The sequence below is a fragment of the Trachurus trachurus genome, assembly GCF_905171665.1.
Source record: "Trachurus trachurus genome assembly, chromosome: 19".
Taxonomy (NCBI): domain Eukaryota; kingdom Metazoa; phylum Chordata; class Actinopteri; order Carangiformes; family Carangidae; genus Trachurus; species Trachurus trachurus.
Window position 1 is genome coordinate 19,794,613 of NC_139913.1, and position 21,260 is coordinate 19,815,872.

The 21,260-nt window shown below is 43.5% G+C and overlaps 1 protein-coding gene across 1 annotated transcript in view; it reads right to left on the reverse strand.

The window, feature by feature from the left end:
- Positions 1 to 20,870, reverse strand: part of fam20cb (FAM20C golgi associated secretory pathway kinase b) — a 49,672-nt gene extending 28,802 nt beyond the window's left edge. Inside the window, exons 1-3 of the mRNA XM_083994358.1 lie at positions 19,209 to 20,870; positions 18,742 to 18,917; positions 14,547 to 14,625 (exon numbers count right to left, since the gene is read on the reverse strand). Coding sequence (XP_083850484.1) covers positions 14,547 to 14,625; positions 18,742 to 18,917; positions 19,209 to 19,720 — 767 coding nt within the window. The 5' untranslated portion in view covers positions 19,721 to 20,870. The remainder of the gene's footprint in view (positions 1 to 14,546; positions 14,626 to 18,741; positions 18,918 to 19,208) is intronic.
- Positions 20,871 to 21,260: the final 390 nt, after the last annotated feature.

The following is a 21,260-nucleotide window of genomic DNA, read 5'->3' on the forward strand; positions in this document are numbered from 1 at the left end:
GGTTTTTTTTTTTAATCCTGTGGCTGCAGTGCTTAATTTCATTTAAGTGTGCCTCAACTTGTGAGTTTCTTTGATCAATGCCAGCTTTAAATTAACATCCACCACTGTGCCAGTCTATGGAATTAAACTTATAGTCTTGTCCCGGCGCTCTGAGCATGGGATGCAAACTATGTGAGTAATTAGTAGTATAACCCCCACAAATTCTTTCATGTCTGGATTGAAATTTATTGCTGAAACAATTAGTCTAATTATACTGTTTGCCGCATGGCTAAGAAGGCGGTGGCATGCCGTTGTAACAGGATCCAACTTGTACATGTCTGTGTGTCTCCAGTCTAGACTATTACAAAAGCAGAAACATAGAGATTGTGTAAAAAAGTGCACAGATGTGCTTTGGCAACAGGGTAACCAACTAGCATGTCTGATTTATGACACACAGACCTCTGTGGATTACAGTTCGCACCTCACAGCTAAAGTAATGCACACATGACAGCAGCACAGGCGAGGGGTGTTGGAGCAGGTATTTTTCTGTTGTTACTGGAAAAAACCACTGAGTGGCAGCGAGGGACTCTCGAGTCTCACAGCTACGAGCTTGTGAGCGCTAACTGACGAGAGAGAGAAAACCCCCAAAAAGTGGGTTAGCAGAGAGAGAGAGACGGTGAATGAAAGAGCAATAATAAAAACTGGGTGGTGAGAAAAAAAATGAATCAGCAGGACACAAATCAAGGGATTTGAAAAGTCTTTTGTAAGAAGCAGCAGAAGAGAGAGGGGGAGGACAAGCATCAAGGTCTGGTGAGCTGTGAGTGACTGCAGCCAGGGCCTGTGGTGTCCTGAAATCCCAGGGCTGTGTCTGGTAAATTGGTGGGTGGGGTACACGGTGGCTGTTGATAAGCAGATAGAAAACAGGGCTCAGCGCCTATAAATACACTATAAATACACATAGGGAAACCCTGTAGTCATGGGACTAGTTTTGCAAGGGCAGAGAGGGAAGGAGGCAAAGCTCCACAACAGAGCTGCTGCAAAAAGACTCAAGTGAAAAACAGAGAGTGGGGCGGACGGAGGGAGAAATAAACTGGAAAGAGGGAATGACAGACAGACACAAACAAAACAGAACGGAACGAAGAAAGTATCCAGGAAATTTCACTAAAAAAATATACAAGCAGCATACTTGATCAGGTCCCACTAACAACCATGAGTCAGTTCTTCTGTTATGTAACACCAGTAAATAAAGGGAAAGGGCGCATCTTACTTCTCCAACCTCAGAAGAACCAACCTCTTTTTTATTGCACCACCATTATAACCTCAGAAATACAGGAGGAAGCCGAATGGATGGACACTGCAGGAAAGAACAAAACAAAACTGACCTTGTTAAGCATTTATGAGGACTGTCTGGGAGGCTTTATGGGCAGGGAAAAACAAGTTTTGCGAGAGGAGGAACAATAAATGACAGATTCAGATTTTCCAAGGATGTGAGATCTGCGAGAGTAAGTGGAAGAAAGAAAGTCACAGGAGAGAGGGAGGGAGGGGAGCAGCGTGGTGTGCAGCCAGACTGTTTCTCCCAGCTGAATCCTTCATATCATATCAGGAGAAAATGAGAGGATGAAGGTGTTGCTGGAGCGAGTGAGAGCCGGCGCTCTCCTCTTTGCTTTCTATTCTCCCAAGACCAGAGATTGAGAGGTGTGGCTGGAGGAAAAAAAGGAGTGATGGTGAAGAGGAGTGACGGGGAGGGAAAAGGGACAGAGGAAAACAGTAAAAGGCCTGGAGAGGGTTGGAAAAGAAGCAGAGAGCTGAATGAGGAAGTAAAGCGGTAAAAAAAAAAAAGGAGGATAAAAAATAGGTGGAGAGCAAAGAAAGATAAAATTTGCTGAATGAGTGAGCTGATGGAGTGGTGGAGTTTGACGGTGGGATATAAAGCAGGTTTAGCATACCAAAGATATCATCAAGACATTTCCTCATGATTTGCAAGGACAGGAGGAATTCTTACAGTGACCAAAAACCTGTTGTGCATGTGAGCATTGTTTTAGGACAGACTGGAATAAATACCAAGCTAACCACCGAACCAAAATGAAGGGCGGGGGCGGTATTTGATGAGCACAGATTCTGAAATCCATTCAGGCTCATCTTCATCTTCTTACTTTGAGAGAAGACAGTATCGGCAATGTGCAGTTAAATGTCTCCACAACATTAGCAAAGAAACTAAGCAAGTAAAGATGGAGAAAAGTCCGGCAGCCAACTGGCCGACGAGGCTCAAACTGTCGCTTGGTTGCTCATGTGTCCTCACGTGTTTCCCAACGAGAGAACTAAGCATTAAATCCTGCTGCTTCATGCCAGATTCTCCTCTGCCTTGAGAAAAAAAACTGTCTTGAAATGCATCTAGCTACAGTTACTAACGATGTACACACCATGCACCACTGATGCATGCACATTCACATCAGGAAGTAAAAATAAAACCGGAGGAGAAAAAAATCGGTGATCTGTGTAAATTTGCATATACAGTACGTAGTGTTTTCTCAAGTCCGATGGCACTTAAATGTAGCTCTTCCATTACGGTGCAGCCGAACAGCGGAGTGGATATTGGCTGAGAGCTCAGACAAACTGCTTCAAATGTTTCCTTACATGGTATGACAGATGTGAAAGCCCCTCTTCAGTCTGTCTAATAAATTATGAGTTGCACTCTTATATTTAGGAGAGGGAGTGTTTTGGGTAGAGAGTGCTGCATGTTTAAGTGGTCTGTCTGCTTGAGTTGTTCATGAACACTGAATTAGGGGAGGACATGTGGAATTAGAGGTGTATTAGACTCTGGGCTATGATTTTACCGGATCATTACTTTGAATGATGAGACGGACACGCCCCCCTCTGAAGTTAGCTCGTGCTTGGACAAGAACTGAGACTCCAAAGCTCATATTTGAATAAGCTCTGGACAAACACCATAAATGCCCCCCCCATCCCTCCCTCCCTCCCTCCCTCCCTCCGACTCCCCCTCCTCCCACCATGCGCTGAGTTAACTGAACACGCAGCATCACAGTTGGTAGGAAAGTGCTCTCTCTCCCTACACACTAATCCGTGCCATTTTGCCAAGCTGCTTTCTCCTCTCTGGTCCTAACAATGCTGAAGTCACTTTTCCTCCCTCTCTCTTTTTTTTCTTTTTTTTTTTTTTGCAAACAACAACAAATCATAATCCCTTGGTGAGCCCGACCGTATGGTCTTTTCTTTATCCTTTCTTTATCCACACCCCACTGACATTAATAATCTGTAGGACTGGGGAGATGGTATGGGGCCAAAAACATTCACAATAAAAACAACAAAACATTCAAATAATCTTACTGTCAATTTTTTAAAGCTGCGACTGGCATTCTTGTTGAAATTGAATGTTTTAAAAGTTATTTATATGACAATATTTTGGTATAAATGATGAGGACATTATTTTTACTCAGCACACACTGCTACATGATTAATTGACCAACATTTTAAGCTGCGCTCATCGGTTTGTAACAACAATTATGCGAAATAACCAAAGTGGAAAGGGTTTTCAATGTATCTGTTAGTGCTTTCTGATTCAAGTGAGCTTTTTGGTGACTTTAAACATATTGTTTTTGTTTTGTGGCAGATTTACTGTTTTGACTCATTGTCATGGTTCCTGTCTGCCTAGTTTTCAGTGGCAGAAAACATCTGAAAAGCAACTTTGTACTAATAAATTTAAGGAAAACTAGCTCCTTTGTTCTCACCATTACAGGTTAACATGGTAGCCCGCTAAATAATACACTAAACCATTGTTGTGGTAACAGCTTGTTGTCCTGCCATGCGGTGGCCACAAACATCAGTTAAAATTGCCTTAAATCACAGAAAATAACAAACAAGACATTCATAGTGAAGAAATGTGCATATTTTATGTTCTCCAGTAGTCAATTCATGAAATAATTGGCAGGAATATACCTTTGTATCACTGCATTTGTTGTAATTTTTGGTCACATTTCATCGTGGTTGCTATTTGAATCAATATATATCTAATCTCTAATGTAATGTTTTTGTTTCAGCTGTGAGTACATTTGCATTTCGGGCCAATAAAGCAACCATGAACTGTAATGAAACTAAATTGTTATGCACAGTTAAAATTAAAGTGCCCCAATAAAATATGTGGGTATATTATTGTGCCACTTAAGCAGCATATCCCAAGTGAAACAAATTACATGCTGTCACCACTTTAACATTATGTTAATTTTTAAGACAACCAGTGCTGTCTGAGTGGAGAGGCCGACTCTGGTGCCGCACATCCAAACCTTTTTCCGTCCTGTTTCTTGTGAGGCAGTAATTCATGTTGAGACTTGGGTGTTTGGGCCTCTTTTTAATCTTCCCATCTGAGGTTGGTTGCATCACTTGTTTTGACTACCCAGCCTCCTTCTTTATCTCAGAAGAGGACGTTACGAGGCTTGAGGGATAGTAAAGTGCAAGTATTGAATTGTAGAGAGTGGAGCCTTCCGCTTTAATCAAGCTCATGCCGTATGCAGCAGTGTGGAACAGATGTTGTTTAATCTGCATCCATACCATAACCAGACTGCTGACAGCTGTGTTTCACACAACCGCTTTCCCATCACAACCTTAGTCGCCACTCTGCTGTTTGCTAATTATGTATCACAACATGCCCTCATAGTGCCACGTTCCTGAATGCCTCCCTAAGAGGGCGACTCTTCAGTGGGGAAGAGAAGGCCTAATTAGACCAAGTGTCCATCTGCTGAAAGGGAGAGGTGGAGGGTGAGTTGAAGAAATGAGATAAATGCAGTAAAAAACGCCCATAACCTTGCAGTGGTATAATTAAACCTGACAATCAGGAATGTTGGAGAGCGATGGGTGAACATGGTGTTTTACCTCCTGCTTCATTACAGGCTAATGATCCCCCTAAGGTGTTTTCCTTGACACTAACTACAGCTTACAAAAGGGATCAGTTTCTGCCGCCGGGACAGTAAGAAGACGCGGGAAGCTTTAATGGTGAGGGAAGGTGAAGACAGAAAGAAAGAGGAAGATCACAGGAGAAACCTTAAGCTCTGCAGACCAGATTGAAGCTTCACTACACTATAAAACACTTGATGCCTCTGTAAAACTAAAGCTATGTCTCCTTGTGGCAGGATAACAGATACTGTGCGTTTTATATGAACCACAGAGCATGGCTGTTTCTCCAGGCCATCACAGGCCATCAAAAGAAAAGTTGAAGCACAGAGTGTTTACTTCACATTTTTTGAAGGTGTGTTAGCCCCATGCAGTACATCTCTCCTTCACAGCCAAATCAAAGCACATCCTCCCTCTATAATCACCCCCCAAATCAGTTTGGAGCAGTTTCATCAAACTGCAGTTCGCTTGGCCAGAACATTCAGCATCAATCAACCAAAGCGAGACAGGTGAAAACGCGTCTTCCAAGAGAAGTGCTGTGTCTCAGAAGTGCAAATGCATCTAGGCCAAGTACAGAAAACAACCCAAAAAAACACACAAAGGTTTGAATGGTACAAGAAGACAGATGTTGACATCTGCTAGCTGGCAGCTGAGCAAAACAAACTATAGTCAGAACTCAGTTATTTCTTCAAATGCTCTAAAACTGGTATAAACAGCAGAGAAAGTAAATGAGTCCACAATTCTTGGCTAACGTTAAAGGGAGTGCAGTTAGATTTACTCACAGTCACCCTGCTGCCAAAATCTCTAACCTCATAAAATGACAGGTTTCCGAAACTGCGTCCAGTAAACTAAACTTGTGAGTCAGTGTGAATTTTGTTTACAAGACCGGCTCTCCTTGTATTATGCATCTTGAGAGCAAATGAACCACATATTAAAAAGCGTTAACATGGATTGGCCCCAAAAAAAGGCAGCACATGGTCTGATCACACAGTTAAAACTGTGAAAAGCTTCATATACTTTTTGTGATGCTCGTTTTTAGCCCTGTGAATATTCAGTGTGCAACGTGAGCGTGTAAAAGCGCTGGTGATTCCACTTAACTCCAGGATGTAAAACCAAATACAGGACACATGACACTGTCCTACTCTGTCTTTGTTCATTGACTCTGGGAAGCCATAAAATACTCATTTCCAGTCATGAAACACCCTCTGTGCCTCTGCTTCCAGCATCTGCTCCTCAATAAGACTGGCAGCGCAGTGGGCCGGGCCCAGCCCAGATGAATCGATGTCGGCCGCGATTGTCACATCAGCTGTTGAGGTGTACTGTGTCGAGACAGAAGAGTGGAGCATGCCTGAGTGACAGCTCCTTCAAAGCAAAGAGACAAGATGACAGATGGTATCAAAGCCCACACTTCCACAGAAACACGGAGCTGGATCAGTTTCTCTGAAATGTTTATGGGCGAGTAATTAAGCTTCTCTTTATTATTTCAAAGACACAATGAACGAGTTTATCTGGGATGAACCGCAATTGTGACGGCCCAAGAACAAGTTTCCTCTGAGACTGCGGAGAAATGGCAGCATGGCACACATTTAAAATGCATGCATGTGTGTGTGTGCAAGTGTGCGGCTCTGGCGATTGCTCAGGCACATACACACACAAAAGTGCACACACACGCAGATGGCAGAGGAATTTAGCCGAGGCTTTGATATGCAGATTGGATGCTGGCTTGTCATTTCTGCTGGCTGCAACACGGTGTTATCATTCCTTCAGCACAGCATTAGAGCTAATAATATTTACCTGAAGGGGGCAGTTGACTGATAATATCGTCAAGACATTCCTGCTCTTGGAAGGAAGCGAGCACGGGCTGCGTGAAATTTGCCGTAACGGTATCACTGCAGTGCTCAGGCACACACACACACACACGTACAAAACAGACACAGATCAGCACACAAAGACAAGAAATATGACCACTTTCTGTCTCCTAGGCAACTACAGTATGAGCACTGTGACAGTTTGAAGTGCCGCATGTCATAAGTCGTCAGAGGTAGCAATAAGATGCACACGCACACACACGCACACACTGAGATTTCAATTGCAGCGACAGCAGTGCAGAGTGAGGAAGTTTTGAGATGATGTGGGGTTTTTATAAAGTGCAAAAAAAAAAGGTGTTGAAGGAAAAAGAGAAGCAGACAGACGTCAAACTTACCGATTATGCTAATCAGCTACATTGATTAAAAGTGGCACGGTGTGTTAGAATATATTAGCGAGGAAAACATCGCTGGCTTACTAATATCTACATTCTACATAAATCATGATGGCTGATTACTGAGGATGGCAGGAAGCCAACAGTACATTAACAGATTATTACAGTGAGCTTCTTGCTCATGTGCAGCTTTTTTCTTCTATCCCCACTAGACTAGATTAGTTGCATAAGCTTCTGTTACTCATTGCTAATAGCATGTTTTTATGGTATGCTGGGCCATAGGTCTGCACCGCCCTTTGTCCCATATTGGAGATTCTTTATCAGTCAGCCAGTTTACCCTTTGTTTTTTTTTTATTGCAGCAGAATCTACAGCATTAAATTTACTTGACACAGGAAGCTGAAGTTGGTTATTTATTCATCCTGTAAGACTAATGAAAGGAAAGTGTTTGTCATGTACAGAAGGATGTTAATATAATGTAATGTAAAAACAAATAATAAAAATAAATGGAAGAAAAAGTACTTCAGTGTTGGGGATTGTTTAACCAGTTTTCACTTGAAATCTGAAGACCTCAAAAGAGCATCTTTTTGTTTTTATAAAAAAGACATACACAACCTTGCTTTGGGCCTTGACCATCTGCAGAGAAAGACAGTAATTTCTTGATAGCAGACAACCTGGCCTCATATCGATCATTACAGTTGACTACTTTTTGCCAAAACTGAAGAAAATAGAAAATGAGCAGGTGCAACGGTTTCAATATCAATTTCACACAATGTGAATCTGCCCATAGGGAATCTTGCTCTATCTTGTCTTGCAGATAACATTTATTTTCCTGACGGTATTCTGACATGGAGTCATTTTAGCATTAATATTCCACTAGCACACCTTTTTCCTCTTTTCAGCAGAGGGAGCTTGATATCTGGCGGCAATAGTATTGTATGTTGGAGGTACGGTAGCATCTGGGTGGATTTCATCTTTTTCTCCACCATTATTTTCTTTATCTCTCTACATGCTAGGATCAGGCAACACTATACACATATGGGAAAACAGTGCATCTGTGCTCTACATGATCCTGGTGCACCAGTGGCCTGCAGTGTGTCACAGCCTCTGCAGAGAGACAGTAAAGGGGTCAGATTACTAAGCCTGAGGGGTCCATATGTATCGCTCCGCTGCTCACTGATATATATGTTCAGCTACTGCAAATTTCATCTACAGCCCATGTGATAACTGATGTATAGGCTATGTGAGAGTTAATGGCTACATGTGCTGGTATGAGTGTTTCTCCTAAAATGAGCTCAAACTGAGCGCTTCAACACAAATTTTCCCTTTGCTGTAAACACTTTAATTTCTGCTTCAGCATAAACTGTACGGCCGACAATAATACCCTGGTGAAACAATTACTGCACAGGGGAAACAGTCAAATCATTAAGCAGAGAGCTGTGCTGCTAAATCGCACATCTCACAGCGGTTGTAATTTTAGATTAATTATTGGTGCTACTGCAGAAATGAATAGAACAGAGATATTTCCTGAGGTCAATCCGCGCTTTTAGAAGCAATTATAATATTCTGCTTTTATTCACGATCCCTGTGTGCACAGCATGTGCCCACTGTGTTGCATTTACAGCCCAGGTAGACACACTTCTGATTATGAGAATCTTGAATGTGATGGATGGGATGTCTACAAATGCTGACATAGATAGGAGTTATGTGTGATGTGTTCCCATTATTTTTCATTGCATCCTGAATATCATTTTTGTTTGTGCACACAAGGATGTACTGTCATTGTAATGTGAGCATGTAATAAAAGTGCTTATATCAGGTATAACCTTCATTTGAATCAAAAGCATGTAATGTATGCAAATGCATCTTTGGATTTCATTGATGTGCTACTGTACCTATTGTATGCCGCAAGCATGTACACTATAGGCTATAATTACTATATGTACTGTACTGCATGCATCCAGTTATTCTTGTGATAATGTTTAAATCCTTTATGTCACGGTTCGCTACAGCTGCAGAAGTGTGTGTTGCACCATTTCCAGATACTGTATGCACGCCGGCAGTTTGAGGGTTAATATGGCGCTCTTTCTACCCCCCAGCTCTGCCACTGTGCCGCGGTGAATTTCCTCTATTTCCAAACGGAGCTGCACTCATCATCTGTGCTCTGAATGACTTGTCCTGAGGCGGTTCATCCCTTTATTTCCTGACTCAAAGTCAAAGCACAGGCACAGAAGACCTTGTGAATACAATATCGCACAGTAAACAACCACACATGCACGAGCGCTGACAAACAACCGATGTGACCGGCAAAATATATATAAGAAATGATGGGAGGAAACAGAGGCGAGTCCACAGAGGAGTTTGTTTGTTTGACATCCCTTTTGTTCGGCTGCGTCCAGGAACAATTGCTGAATTGTCCAGTTTTTTTTTTTTTTTTATCAGTGTCCCAGTGTTTAGTGTTTGCCTCATTCAAAGACAAATCTCGGCAGCTTTAAGCAAGGATAATAAGGGTTTTTGTTAAGACATGCCCACCCTGTCCTCAGACAAAGCTCCCTCAATCTTGTTCTTTTCGTCCCACGGCTGATGCAGCTTAATGATACAACATCAGCTCTAATGTGCAACCAAGTCCCCGCTAATATTTCACATTTAATACAGATATTTCCTCCAGGCTGTTATTTGTGCTTCTGTCAATATGTTATTGACACAAACGAGGTGACATTATGTGGCTCCCCGTCTCTTGCCTCCCCAATCTGTCAATCAAAAATTACTCATGGACCCACCGCCGCAGCACCGATATAGATCACTCGGTAGGGAGGGGGGCAGCGGAAAGAGCACATATCTCCTTTGGGAAAACGCAGATTGACTTGCATGTGACTGAGCCAACAGCGGTCTGATTGACAAGCGATACAATTAAATGGAAGCTAGAAGAAACAGAAGACCATCATTATATCAATCATCAGTGCTTCCCCCCCGCCTTTCTTCGTCAGTCATCTTGCGCTCGTCATCTGAGGGGCTTTGTTTGCTCTGAGACTAATTTCACTGCAAATATTAGAATCATGCTTCCTCACTCAGTTCACACCAGCACAAAGCGTGCAGCGTCGTGGCAGAGAGATAAAAAGAAGGAAGGGGAGGCAGGAAGAGACAAAGACGAGCGGAGAATAAAAGATTGTTTTTACTACCAAGGCACTCAGGTTCAAAGTGCTCAGTAAAGTACAAGACTACAGCTGGGACTCAAACACATTGTACAGCAGGTCTATTTCTGTAAGGTACCCGTTACACAGGTGCCTAGAGGTCCTTAAGGTATTACATGGACACCTTTTTTTTATTTGCACTAAAAGGTACATGGGCATTCCTGACAGGAAAAGGCACATTACATGTATTGTATTATTATGAATGTATTATTTGATCTTGAAGGTAAGCTTTTGAAGGTACAAAATGCTTTGTTACTGGAGGGCTCCTCCCAAAGGGACTGCACCTTTTCAAAGAGAACACCTTGTTTTTCTACAGGTCTACACGAGTGTGGCTACAGGCAATCAAACCAGACTCGAGCGATGATGGCCACAATGGTCATAATTGGTTACCTTTTTGTGAGTTATGGCTGAAGCAAACAGGAATCACTGTGCTCTCAAAGTGATGTTAAGTTTCAGTAGCAAGCAAGCGAGTCCTTGGGGGAACGCTTTTACCCCCAGAGACTCACCTGTCAGCCAGCATTGCAGTCAGCCTTTCCCTGTGATTGGGGGAGGTTGTTGGGGGTGTACACAACCTGACAGAAACAGCTGGGAGCACCACTTTGCACACGCTGTTCAAGAATCTAAAGAAAAGCATGAGTATCATGTGACTACTCTATGGGGGTGCCTCAAGGGAGTGTTTTAGGCACTCTATCTTTTTTAATCTCTATATAGATGATTGACCATTTATCTGTCCAGATGTTCATATCCAAATGTATGCATATGATAAAAGCTAATTGTAAATAGAAAGCTGCATCAATCAAAAATCCAAAACTGATTTTAAAGAAGCAGTCACAACCTTACTGGTTGGATGGTGTATGGTCAATGTGGTAAATTGAGGGCATAGAAAATTGCTGTGGAACGGCTGTCAACAAGTGACACTGTGTCCTACTTGCGTCCTGCCTCGTGTCAGGCGGTTTCAGCCCTTCATCTGGTTACTTCTACAGTCCGTGGTCACGTAAGTATTTTATTTTGAAATCCCAATAAAGCTGTTTTTATTGACATGTTTTTTCTTTCTGTTACTAGACACAATCGTGTGGTTTTTTCTGATGTCCAATTATAGAAATACGATCACTCACTAGACACTGTGCTACTTTATTTTTTGCACTCAGTGAGCAATAACAGCAATTTCCCTCTCTTTACCAATGTACAAAGTATTTATTTACTTTAGCCCACCACCTACTCCAGACTTAACAGTATAAAGCGTTTGTTTATGAGAACAAAAGAAGAAATTATGGAAATGCCGCAATTTGTGATTACGGCCACAGGCATAACGCGATGCAGAGGATGACGGGGATGATAATTGAGCTTAGTCACCAAACTGAACGTCAAAGTGGGTGTTATTCAGGTTACGGTGTTTTTGTCTGTCTGCTTATGCAACACAGGGCCGGGATTCAACTGGGATTTTTAAGTGCGACCCCATGATCTCACAAGGCCTGTGGTCTTAAACATTGCACAACAACTTAGAGTTAGATTAGACTAGTTAAGACCGGGTTTATTCCATGTCTGGAAAACTGTAGACCGCAGACAGTTCATTGGGCTGATTCATCAATGTTACATCACAGTGGACAGGTACTGAACGCCATTTTGTGGTGTCTAAATAAAGCAGAGGCTGATTAAATCTGCCACATAAACACAATCATGCCAAGGTAAGTCTTGCTTCACAGACACATAAAGCGAAGAACCTCTGCCACCAGGAACCAGAGGCACTGATCAGTTAGAAACTCTCACTTTCTCTCTCTCTCTCAGTGAAGAAAAAAGAAGAGAGAATACCTAAAGAATCGATACGGCAAGCCTGTTAATGGATTTCTGCATCTGTGCTGCTCAGTAAAGAACATGTGGGAGAGAAAAACAAATAGCAAACAGAGTTGCAGAGGAAGGGAGGGAGGGGAGGAGGGAGGGAGGGGGGGTGAATGATGGAGAATACTGAGAATGAGAAGGAGACAGAGGGGCCAATAGCCGGATAGAGCAGATGAACGAGAGTGCAGGTTTCCACAGATATGGATGGTTGGAGGGTCGATCGTTACCCAGACACCGCATGCCTGCCTGCCTGCCTGCCTTCGCTGCCTGATTGCCTGGCACACATTTGCATTAGAGTTGAGAGGAGCCGAGCAGAAGAGCACAGCCGGAGAAAGCTTTGATCTCTCAGCCTCTGTCTCTTTGATGCACCATGTGGAAACACACCAGCAGATTTGGAAACGAAGAGATGATGTTGGGTGTTAAGTGGATGTGTGCATACGTGCGAATGTGTGTGTGTGTGTGGGGATGCTGGCATATGGGCGTGTGTGATCTCTGCACGGGAAATGATCTATATAGCAGGAATGACTGTGCAAATCTGTCAAGACCTTGATTGCAGTCCAAATGAACACACACATACACATGCCAGCATGGGTTGCCCTACTTTGTTAAAGTCAAGTGTATTCAAGCAAGAGGGAATGAAAAAAGCCCCCACCACCACCACCACCATCCCACCCCACCCCGGGCCCCCCACCCCCCCTTTCGCTCTCGCCGTTTTCCAGGATTATCAAACATCACGGCAGCTCTGACAACCACAACTGTCAAGCAACAGATTTACATCCAGCCCCAATCACCCCACGCTTTTCTCGGAAAATGTCATTTCACATTTCCGTCTGGGTTCAAATTCGAGGCAGCGCACCGAGATAATCTGTGGATTTGGACTCTGCGCGTGTATTGACAACACCCTCTGCCCACATCTCTCTCATCTGTCTCTCCTCCTTACCCCCCCCCTCCCCTCACCCTCTTCCCTCTATCATCTCCAGTACTTGCCCCCTCACCTCTCTTGCACCCCACACCTCTCCTCTCTCCTATTCCTTTTCCTCTCACCTCGCTCTCATCTCTCCTGTTCCCCGGTCTGTCAGGATGATTTCAGGCTTGTTGCATCTGGCCTGACTTAGCATGGTAGGATTGAAGCAGTAATTACAACAGTCTCTGAATAGCTTTTCCTCCCACGGAAAACCTTGCTACCTATCATCCACAGGCTTAACCCCGCTCTCCATGCTGACATGCAGGGGCCAGACAACAGCCTGTGTAGAAAACCATTAACCCACAATTAAATTACAATCACCATAACAAAAGGATGGGTGACATTTAAATCCACCACTGGAGAAGGGATTAGGGATGTGTTATCTTCTAAATATGACAGTGAGGATAAAGAAAATGTGAGTTAATCAAATATTTCACAGTATCTACCAGTGGGGTCGTTTTTAACTGGGTAGTTTCACTGGGTAGACTTATCTCCCCTATAGGTTAAGCCCAGGTGCAGAAGTGAGATTACTCAGGCGCAGAAGGAGCAGAAAGTGTTGCTTTCACGTCTCGTCTCCTCTTCATGAGAGATATGAATGATAGGCTGTAATTCTACATTCTCATATCACAACTGGAATTGGATTCAGATGTAGATATTTGACACCCCTAGAGGTGGATGAGTCCCTTCATCCTGAACAGGACATGAGTAGATATCAAACTACATGCCATCCAGCAAATTATTACAGAGATCTTTAACTCTGAGTCACAATTGACTTAGAATTAGTCAGCAATCTTTAATAATGACGCAAATAAGCATTTATAGTCCGAAAAGGTAAGGTCTGCTGAATGTTATTTGGCCCACACACTGAGAGTATCGCGAGTTGCAAATCATGCAGTGACTAGACAGTGGCATTTAGCTGACTGGGAGGTTTAACATTATCAAAATACCAAGAATTGATCAGAAGAATCAGTCATAAAATGACAGAGCCGATGTTGCCCGAGGGCTGAAGACCTCCAACGTGGCGGCTAAATGATGTGATGTGTCACCTGAAAGCCGTGTGAGGTGAAATGTCTATTCAACATTTGGCTCTGACACAGCAGAATGATGTCGGCCTTCAATCGAATATCAAGGTTGTGCTGAAATGAAAGCAATTTGATATAGCCAGAGAGGAGAATGAGGAAATGAGATTGATGCTGTGAGGAGAATGAGTAGGTGGTGGGATGTGAAAAGGAAGTCAGTCGAGGTAGAAAGCTGCATGGTTGGTGTTTTATGCTGAAATGGCACTCAAGGTTTAACATGATAAGAAAGAGATTGCTTTTTCTTAAAGGCAAGATGGACGTGAGACAGAACGCCCTGCCTCACGACAGCAGGCCAGAGGAGAGGGCAGAGTAACCAGAGCAATAGCAGCAAGAGGAGGAAACCGTTTTTAACACATACAGTGCGTTAAATGCGTCTCTGCTGAAAAGCAAAGTGACTTACTTCATAGGTTTGAACAGAGCCTGGCCGTAGTTCTGAAAGGTCATGATGAGCTTCAGCTGAGTGCCTCCGGACTTCATCGCTGTTGGAGGCAAAAAGACAACACTGTTATTACATTTAGCACAAACTTTTGATATTTTACTGCTCTACCAAAATGATAAAGTCTGACCCTCTGGAATCTAGGGTTAGATTCAGAATAAAATAGCCAGTACTTCTAAGTTACGTCTGTGTTTTTAGTGCATGAGCTACTTAGCATAGCTTATGAGGCTGTGGACTAACCAACAATACCATGATTGCTTTCAGTTAACCACTGAATACATTGTCCTTCATTTTTGTCTGCCAGGGTTTCATTTTGAAGCTATCTTTGCTGTAGCTTTTTTTTTTTTTTTTTTACTTCCAACTATAGCACAAAAACAAAACAAACTCATTTGCAACAAACTGACAAGATGATAGACAGATAAGCCAGAATTTTAATATTATAACATATCACACAACAGTGAACATTGACCTGCACAAATTCCCAAAACCTAATGTGACGATATGAATCAGTTTGTTTAATCTAACCGACAGTTTAAAAAAAAAATGCAACAATTTAAAAACAAAGAAAACTTTCAAATCTGTTTTTAAGTTTGTTTTTTTTTGTTTTTTTTGGGGGGGTGACATGTAGCAAAGGGCCACGGGTTGGATTCAAACCCACTGCGTGCAATTTGGACAATGCATGGCACACTATCAGATGATTCACCTCCGAAATCTCCAAATTCTATTATCTGACAATACAGAAATAATCCACATTTGACACGTTGTCTTGTTAGTTAAAGACTTGAATGATTACTTGTCAGTGTGGCTCCATCTATCTCCTGAAACGCCCTCTTCAGCTGAAAACCAAAATGCATGGTTGAGCCATCCTTCAATAAAACTCTAATCTAAATTCTTTTCACTCATCTGTTCACAGCAAAAATACAAAACTGAAGCACACAAACAAACCACAGCAAGCGCACTAACAACGTCAAAGATCTGCTAACAAGCCTCCATGCTTTCATCTAAATTAACAAACAAGCATATTAAGCTATTGAACATTGTTGTTAATCAATTCTCTGTTGAACAGCTGATCAATTAAGCGTTTAATCAATGCACACACACTTATTTTGGTTAGTTTAGATTGACCATATGGGGTTAGATTCCATTTACATTGTATTAACACCCATGTTAGGCCACAGTGACTTTGATATTGACTGGATTTTTTATTTCAGAGACAGGACACACCTGAAGCCTGAGACATTGATTTCCTCTGCCATGTTGGTGAAGTGCACCGTTATGTGCGTAGATGTGTGTTTGTGTCTCTATGTGTGTGTGTGTGTGCTCTAAAAAGACTGAGTTGCTGATGTCACAGTGTTTGTTTGATGGGAAGGGAGACAGAGGGGGTGAAGGACAGCCAGTGCTCTCCCAACGCTCTCTGTTCCTCCGCTGTTTACTCTCTCTGTGTATTCTCTGGAGGCTCTGTGTGTCTCTCCCTCTCTTTCTCTTTCTCTCTCTGTCTTTTTTGTGTTTTCTATTCATCCCTCCGTCCTTCTTGTTTTCTCCCTTTTTGAACATTGTAATGCGGTCTAAAGGCCCTCGTGGGACTGGGCTCAGTGCTCGAGCGAGGACCGTACAGAGCTAAAACAATCTGAAATTCTCAAACAAAAGAAAAGAGCACAGCCGCTACCGTGTCTGTTATTTCTTCGAGTGATCGATTGGGAATGGTGTTTTGGTGGCCTTTTGCCAAAGTACAACCTTCTCAATCAATTTTCTCATTTATTTCTACATATGGGAACCACGCGGACAAGTGCAATGTTCGCAGGGAAAAGAAATTACAAGTGGAAGGATCGATGTCTGTCTGACCTCACCTGCTACTCTGTCAAGTTGTGTGTTCATGTGGAAGTTTGAAGACACTTTGAATAAAGGCAAATCTGACTGTAATTGCCGGGAAGTCGAGCATGCCGAGCGACTGTATACAAGGTCCGTGAAAATAACGTTTCATTTCAAGCTTCACTCGCAGTAAGGAAACCGTATTCATCAAGACACGTTGCAAAAATGTTTACTTCTATCTCTCCTTGGGCTGCAGCCAAGACTTTCACTATCATCTGTAATAACGCTCATCATATCTGCTGCTTCTGAACGCTGCGTCTTCATTGATTAACACTGCAAAAAAAGGTTACAGTGCATAATACGTCCAAGCAGTGCTATCCTTAAGTTTAGATAATAAGCGACTGCTGTTGGTTTCTATTGGTATTCTGCCTCAGGCCTGTGTTAAGGCTGTAATTATTGAGCCACCATGTATTTAGCTGGCTAGAGACGCTGAGAATTGCTTCCTCTATCCACCCCGGCAGAAAGACAAGAAAGCAAGAGGGAGAAAATCTGGGAAAATTAGAGAACATTTTGAGCAGAAAGAAGGAAAAGGGAGAAACATTTTTCTTTTTTCCTCCAGTGACCAGGCAGCACGGGAGCTAGCTTTATAAACAGTTAATCCTACTGCCAGATAAGTATTTAATCTTTGCTACAGGCCAGTTACAGTTTTGTCATTGGCAGATAAACCTGAAATCTGCAATCACTTTTTACAGCGAGTGCGAGATGGGAGACCTTGAGACGACAAGCACTCTTGGAATGTGGGAACTGGACTGAGCCAAAAAGGAAGACAATCCCCCCCCCAAAATGGAAAAAAAGCAGAAATAGACTCCGTATAACTGCCCCAGGATGGATTATCGCCACTGTCAGGCATCCACCTGCACTCGCAGCAAAGGCTTTTGCGGCTTTCTGTGGGCAGCCAAATTTACTGTGTTCTTGTCAATCAAATAAAAAGCCACAGGGTTTGATTTGAATCAAACCTCAGCATACAGTAACTGTGAGATTCACAGCGAGACCAGGTGTGCTCTCAGGTTTGATGTACTCTGCTGTGACGCTGTGTGTGGGGGATGCGCGGTGCCTCATTATTCCTTGTGTGCAGATTCAGCGCTGTCCCACAATAGCCTGCAGCTGACTTCCATCACCATGCATACTTGCGCGTTTTAGAAATTGCGTTCGTATCGTCGGTGTCTGTGGCAGAGAGGAGCACACACTCGTCAATCGCTGGTAGACCCAGTCCCTGCATGTTGGAGGAACACATTCCCCTTTGGCTGACTGTTAGGACTGACGCTCTGTGTTGCCAGTCTGGGCTGTTTTCCACCCATCTGGGCCACTTCTTATTTGTTTGAGCAGGAAACATTTGTATTGTGAAACCTGTGACACATTTGAACCATTTAGACTGCACCAACCCTTCTCCTCTCCAGGTATTATGACTGAGACTGGCAGGGCACTTAGTTCAATACCTCTATACGCAGTAAATGAAAACCAATAAAACCAAATGTCTTGTCGGTTACAACGCAGCTGAGTTTTTTTTTTTCTGTGATAGAAACCTTGTAAAAGCTTATGCTAAGTGATGACTTTTCACATTAAAGATAGATAATTTTTATTACTGTTAACATGGTTTTGGGATTGCCTTATTAAACTACAAAAACAGAAGTACAGAGCGGCTTCTCTTTTCTACAGTATATCAGGGAGCTTCTCTTTTAGCACCACAGGATGACCTAAGCCTATTAACATCTACTCTATCAGTATGAGGTATTCTTATTAAGGTAAAATGTTTACTGACATGATATCTGTGACCCATTTGAAAATTATTTTAATAAGTCTTTAATACAGATATAATAAATCTGAGCGACCGGGTGAGTTTGAATCCTCAATTAGATTGATTGGTATTAGTCAAATCCGGAAACACTGCTGATGCATTTTCTCATACAGATGCCTCTCTAAACTGAACTTTGATCTCTCTACAGCACACACACACTCAGATGGACACACACACCGAGAGACATCAGACAACTAAATTGGCACAGGTTCAATCCATGACCACGACCAAAGTCTGCACCCATCTGTAGGTTAGGGGCCTATTGAAGTGTCCTTGATCGAGACATTGGACTATCCAGCAGCTTGTTGGTTAGAGGTCACCGGTGACAGTGGTCCTGATTGTATCATCTTTATACCTCAACACATGTCACAAGACTTGTGCCAACCTAAAATAAGTGCACACTGAGATTCATCTGTGCATTGAAGCCCTCCTGCTGCCTGCTGCTGCTGCTGCTGCCATTGACTCATCCCCTCTGCTGTGTTTCTTATGACTCACCCACACTGGTGATCCTCTGGGTGACCAGGTCCTTCAGCAGGGCATCGATGACCGGGTTGTGTCTGGAGTACAGCTCGTATCGATTAATCCCAATGTGGAAGCGGAGCCAGTTGGGGTAGGAGTCGGCACTCAGCTCCCCTGTGGGGCTGAACTCATCTACATTTCCTTCAGCATTCCTGGGCGAGATGAGGAAGAGCAAGAAAAGGGATAGAAGGGGAGAGAAAGAGGATTTTCAGGTTTTGTGTATAGAGTAATGTGTTGTGCAACAGCCCATGAGCACAGATGCAGAATTAGACTAATGTGATTGCACAGAATTAAACTGTAAGCCATTTCATGTGATGTTTTGATCTTTAGAGAAATTATAAAATGTTTAATCATGGCTTTTGTTGCATTAGAGCTGACTGTGAAATGCTTCGGGCTTGCTTTTTAAAAACTGACTATAAGAGCAAAAAATAAAAACACTTTACCATGCCTGATCCTCTGCAGCTTTAGGGTCAAATCTGATGTCTGTGTTGACGTTGAACAGAGTGTCCTCGTCTGTCAGAGGTGGCAGGGATCTTTTATACAAGGGGTGGTCGTAGAGGGCCATCAACCTTGAACCCTTCACCTGCATGTTCTTGATCACCGCGGCGTCCTGGAGGAACTGTCTCTTCCTGTCACCTCGCAGCCCGTGGTGCTCCAGCCTCCTGACAGCCTGCGTTTTGTCGCCTGCAGCCGGGACCTTCTCCAGGGAGTGCGAGGAGACATTGGAGCTGGGTTCGTTGCTGAAGTCCTGGAGGATCCGCAGGGTGTGCTTGTTAGGCCAGCCCTGCTTCCCCCAGCTCTGAGGCTCCTCGCTCGGCGTGTGGGAGCAGGAGCAGCCGCTGTTGCCGTGCCTCTCCAGCTTTGGTAACAAGTCTATCATTATGTGCATAGAGCATGCAATGAGGAACACCATGAGGATCAGAACCCGGAATTTGCGCAGGAGGATCATCTTCATGGTCTCCCTTTTGAGTAGATGTGAGTATTTACTGCAAATGATCAGCACGCAGATAAACAAGCTGACTACATCGCTGATGATGTTTATTAGACTGGACGCCAATCTAATGAAATATACATTAAACACGTATGACCCATCTTCACTTGCCGTCTTGAGTAACGTATTCAGTGTTCAGCCTTTGTATTTTCAACATCAGAGTTGCGCTTTTTTTTATTCGCGTCGGGGTGAGAGTCCAGGCGAGATTTTTTTTCAGAAGCGCAAAATCATCCGCAAGTGCCCAGGTAGAACAGGTCGAGTCGGTTCAGACCAGCGGTCGATTTGCGCAAGCCACATCCTCTTCAAGCTGCCGCTTCCCCCCCTCTCCTGGCCACCACCAAATATTTCAGGAGGATTACAGGGCAGCGGGGAAGTGAGTAGGATCCAAAGGCGACTGTGACACGCGGGGAAATTGATCCATTAAACGTGTGTGTCCAAAGAGGTCCGAGTGCGCGCATCGGTCTCGCCGTCCCAGCCTCGATCCTGTGAGGAAGGGGAAGAGCAGCCGTGAATCAGCTGGGACGTCGGCACGGAGAGAGAGAGGGAGGGAGAGGGGGGAAAGAAAAATATATACGTGGAAGTGCAGGTCTTCACATTTAAATATTTTTTTAAGTGAAAGTCCCCGGAAAGTAGTCGACGTGTGTGCTCTCATCCAACCTCAGCGATCCCAGCGATGCGTAATTCTGTCACATCTGGTGTTAAGACTAAAAAAAAAAAAAAAAAAAAAACACCCGAGGCAAGCCGATGTGAATAAACTGCACAGGTAACAGGAGATAGAAATCCTCCCGCGGGGGCCGGGGGCAACCTCTAGGAGTAAAGCTGGATAAGAGAATGCACCTCTTGTAGCATGTGTGAATCTGGGTGGGTGTGTTAAATATGATGGTGAAGCCAGGACTAGATCCTGCCTTTGCGCAGCGTCACCGTGCGCAGATTGGCTGAGAGGAGAGAGACAGAGAGAGAGAGAGAGAAAGAGAGAGAGGGAGAGAAAGAGAGAGAGAGAGACCATGTGAAGCACATAACTGCTTGTCTGTATTTCTCTTGGAATAAATCCTCCCTGCACATCCTGGTTGCGCAAGAAGAGGGCGTCTTTCCACTGGCCAATATTCAGGGTGGCTGTGGCTCACACGCGGCAGCAAAGGATTTTTTTTTTTTTTTTTTTTTTTTTTTTTAGGAATTCATCTGCTGGAATCCCTCTGAAATGTCTCCTCCGGGACGAGTCAATCCATCGATGATACATTAGACAGGCCTATTAGACCGCTCATCAGTCTGAGGATCCAGTTCCATCCTGCACTGCTGCCACTCAGCAGCAATCACATCTTCAATAATGTTTAAAGGCTGCATGAAATGAAAACCGCACAGCACCTTTTAAAGAAAAGGAAAATAGAGAGAGGGGGTGACTTATGCTGTAGGGAAATAAACTTGAGTCCATGCTTTTCTGCTGCTCTGTGACCTCTAACCTATAAACCACATCCAGCACATATAGCATATAAATTACCACCGGCCA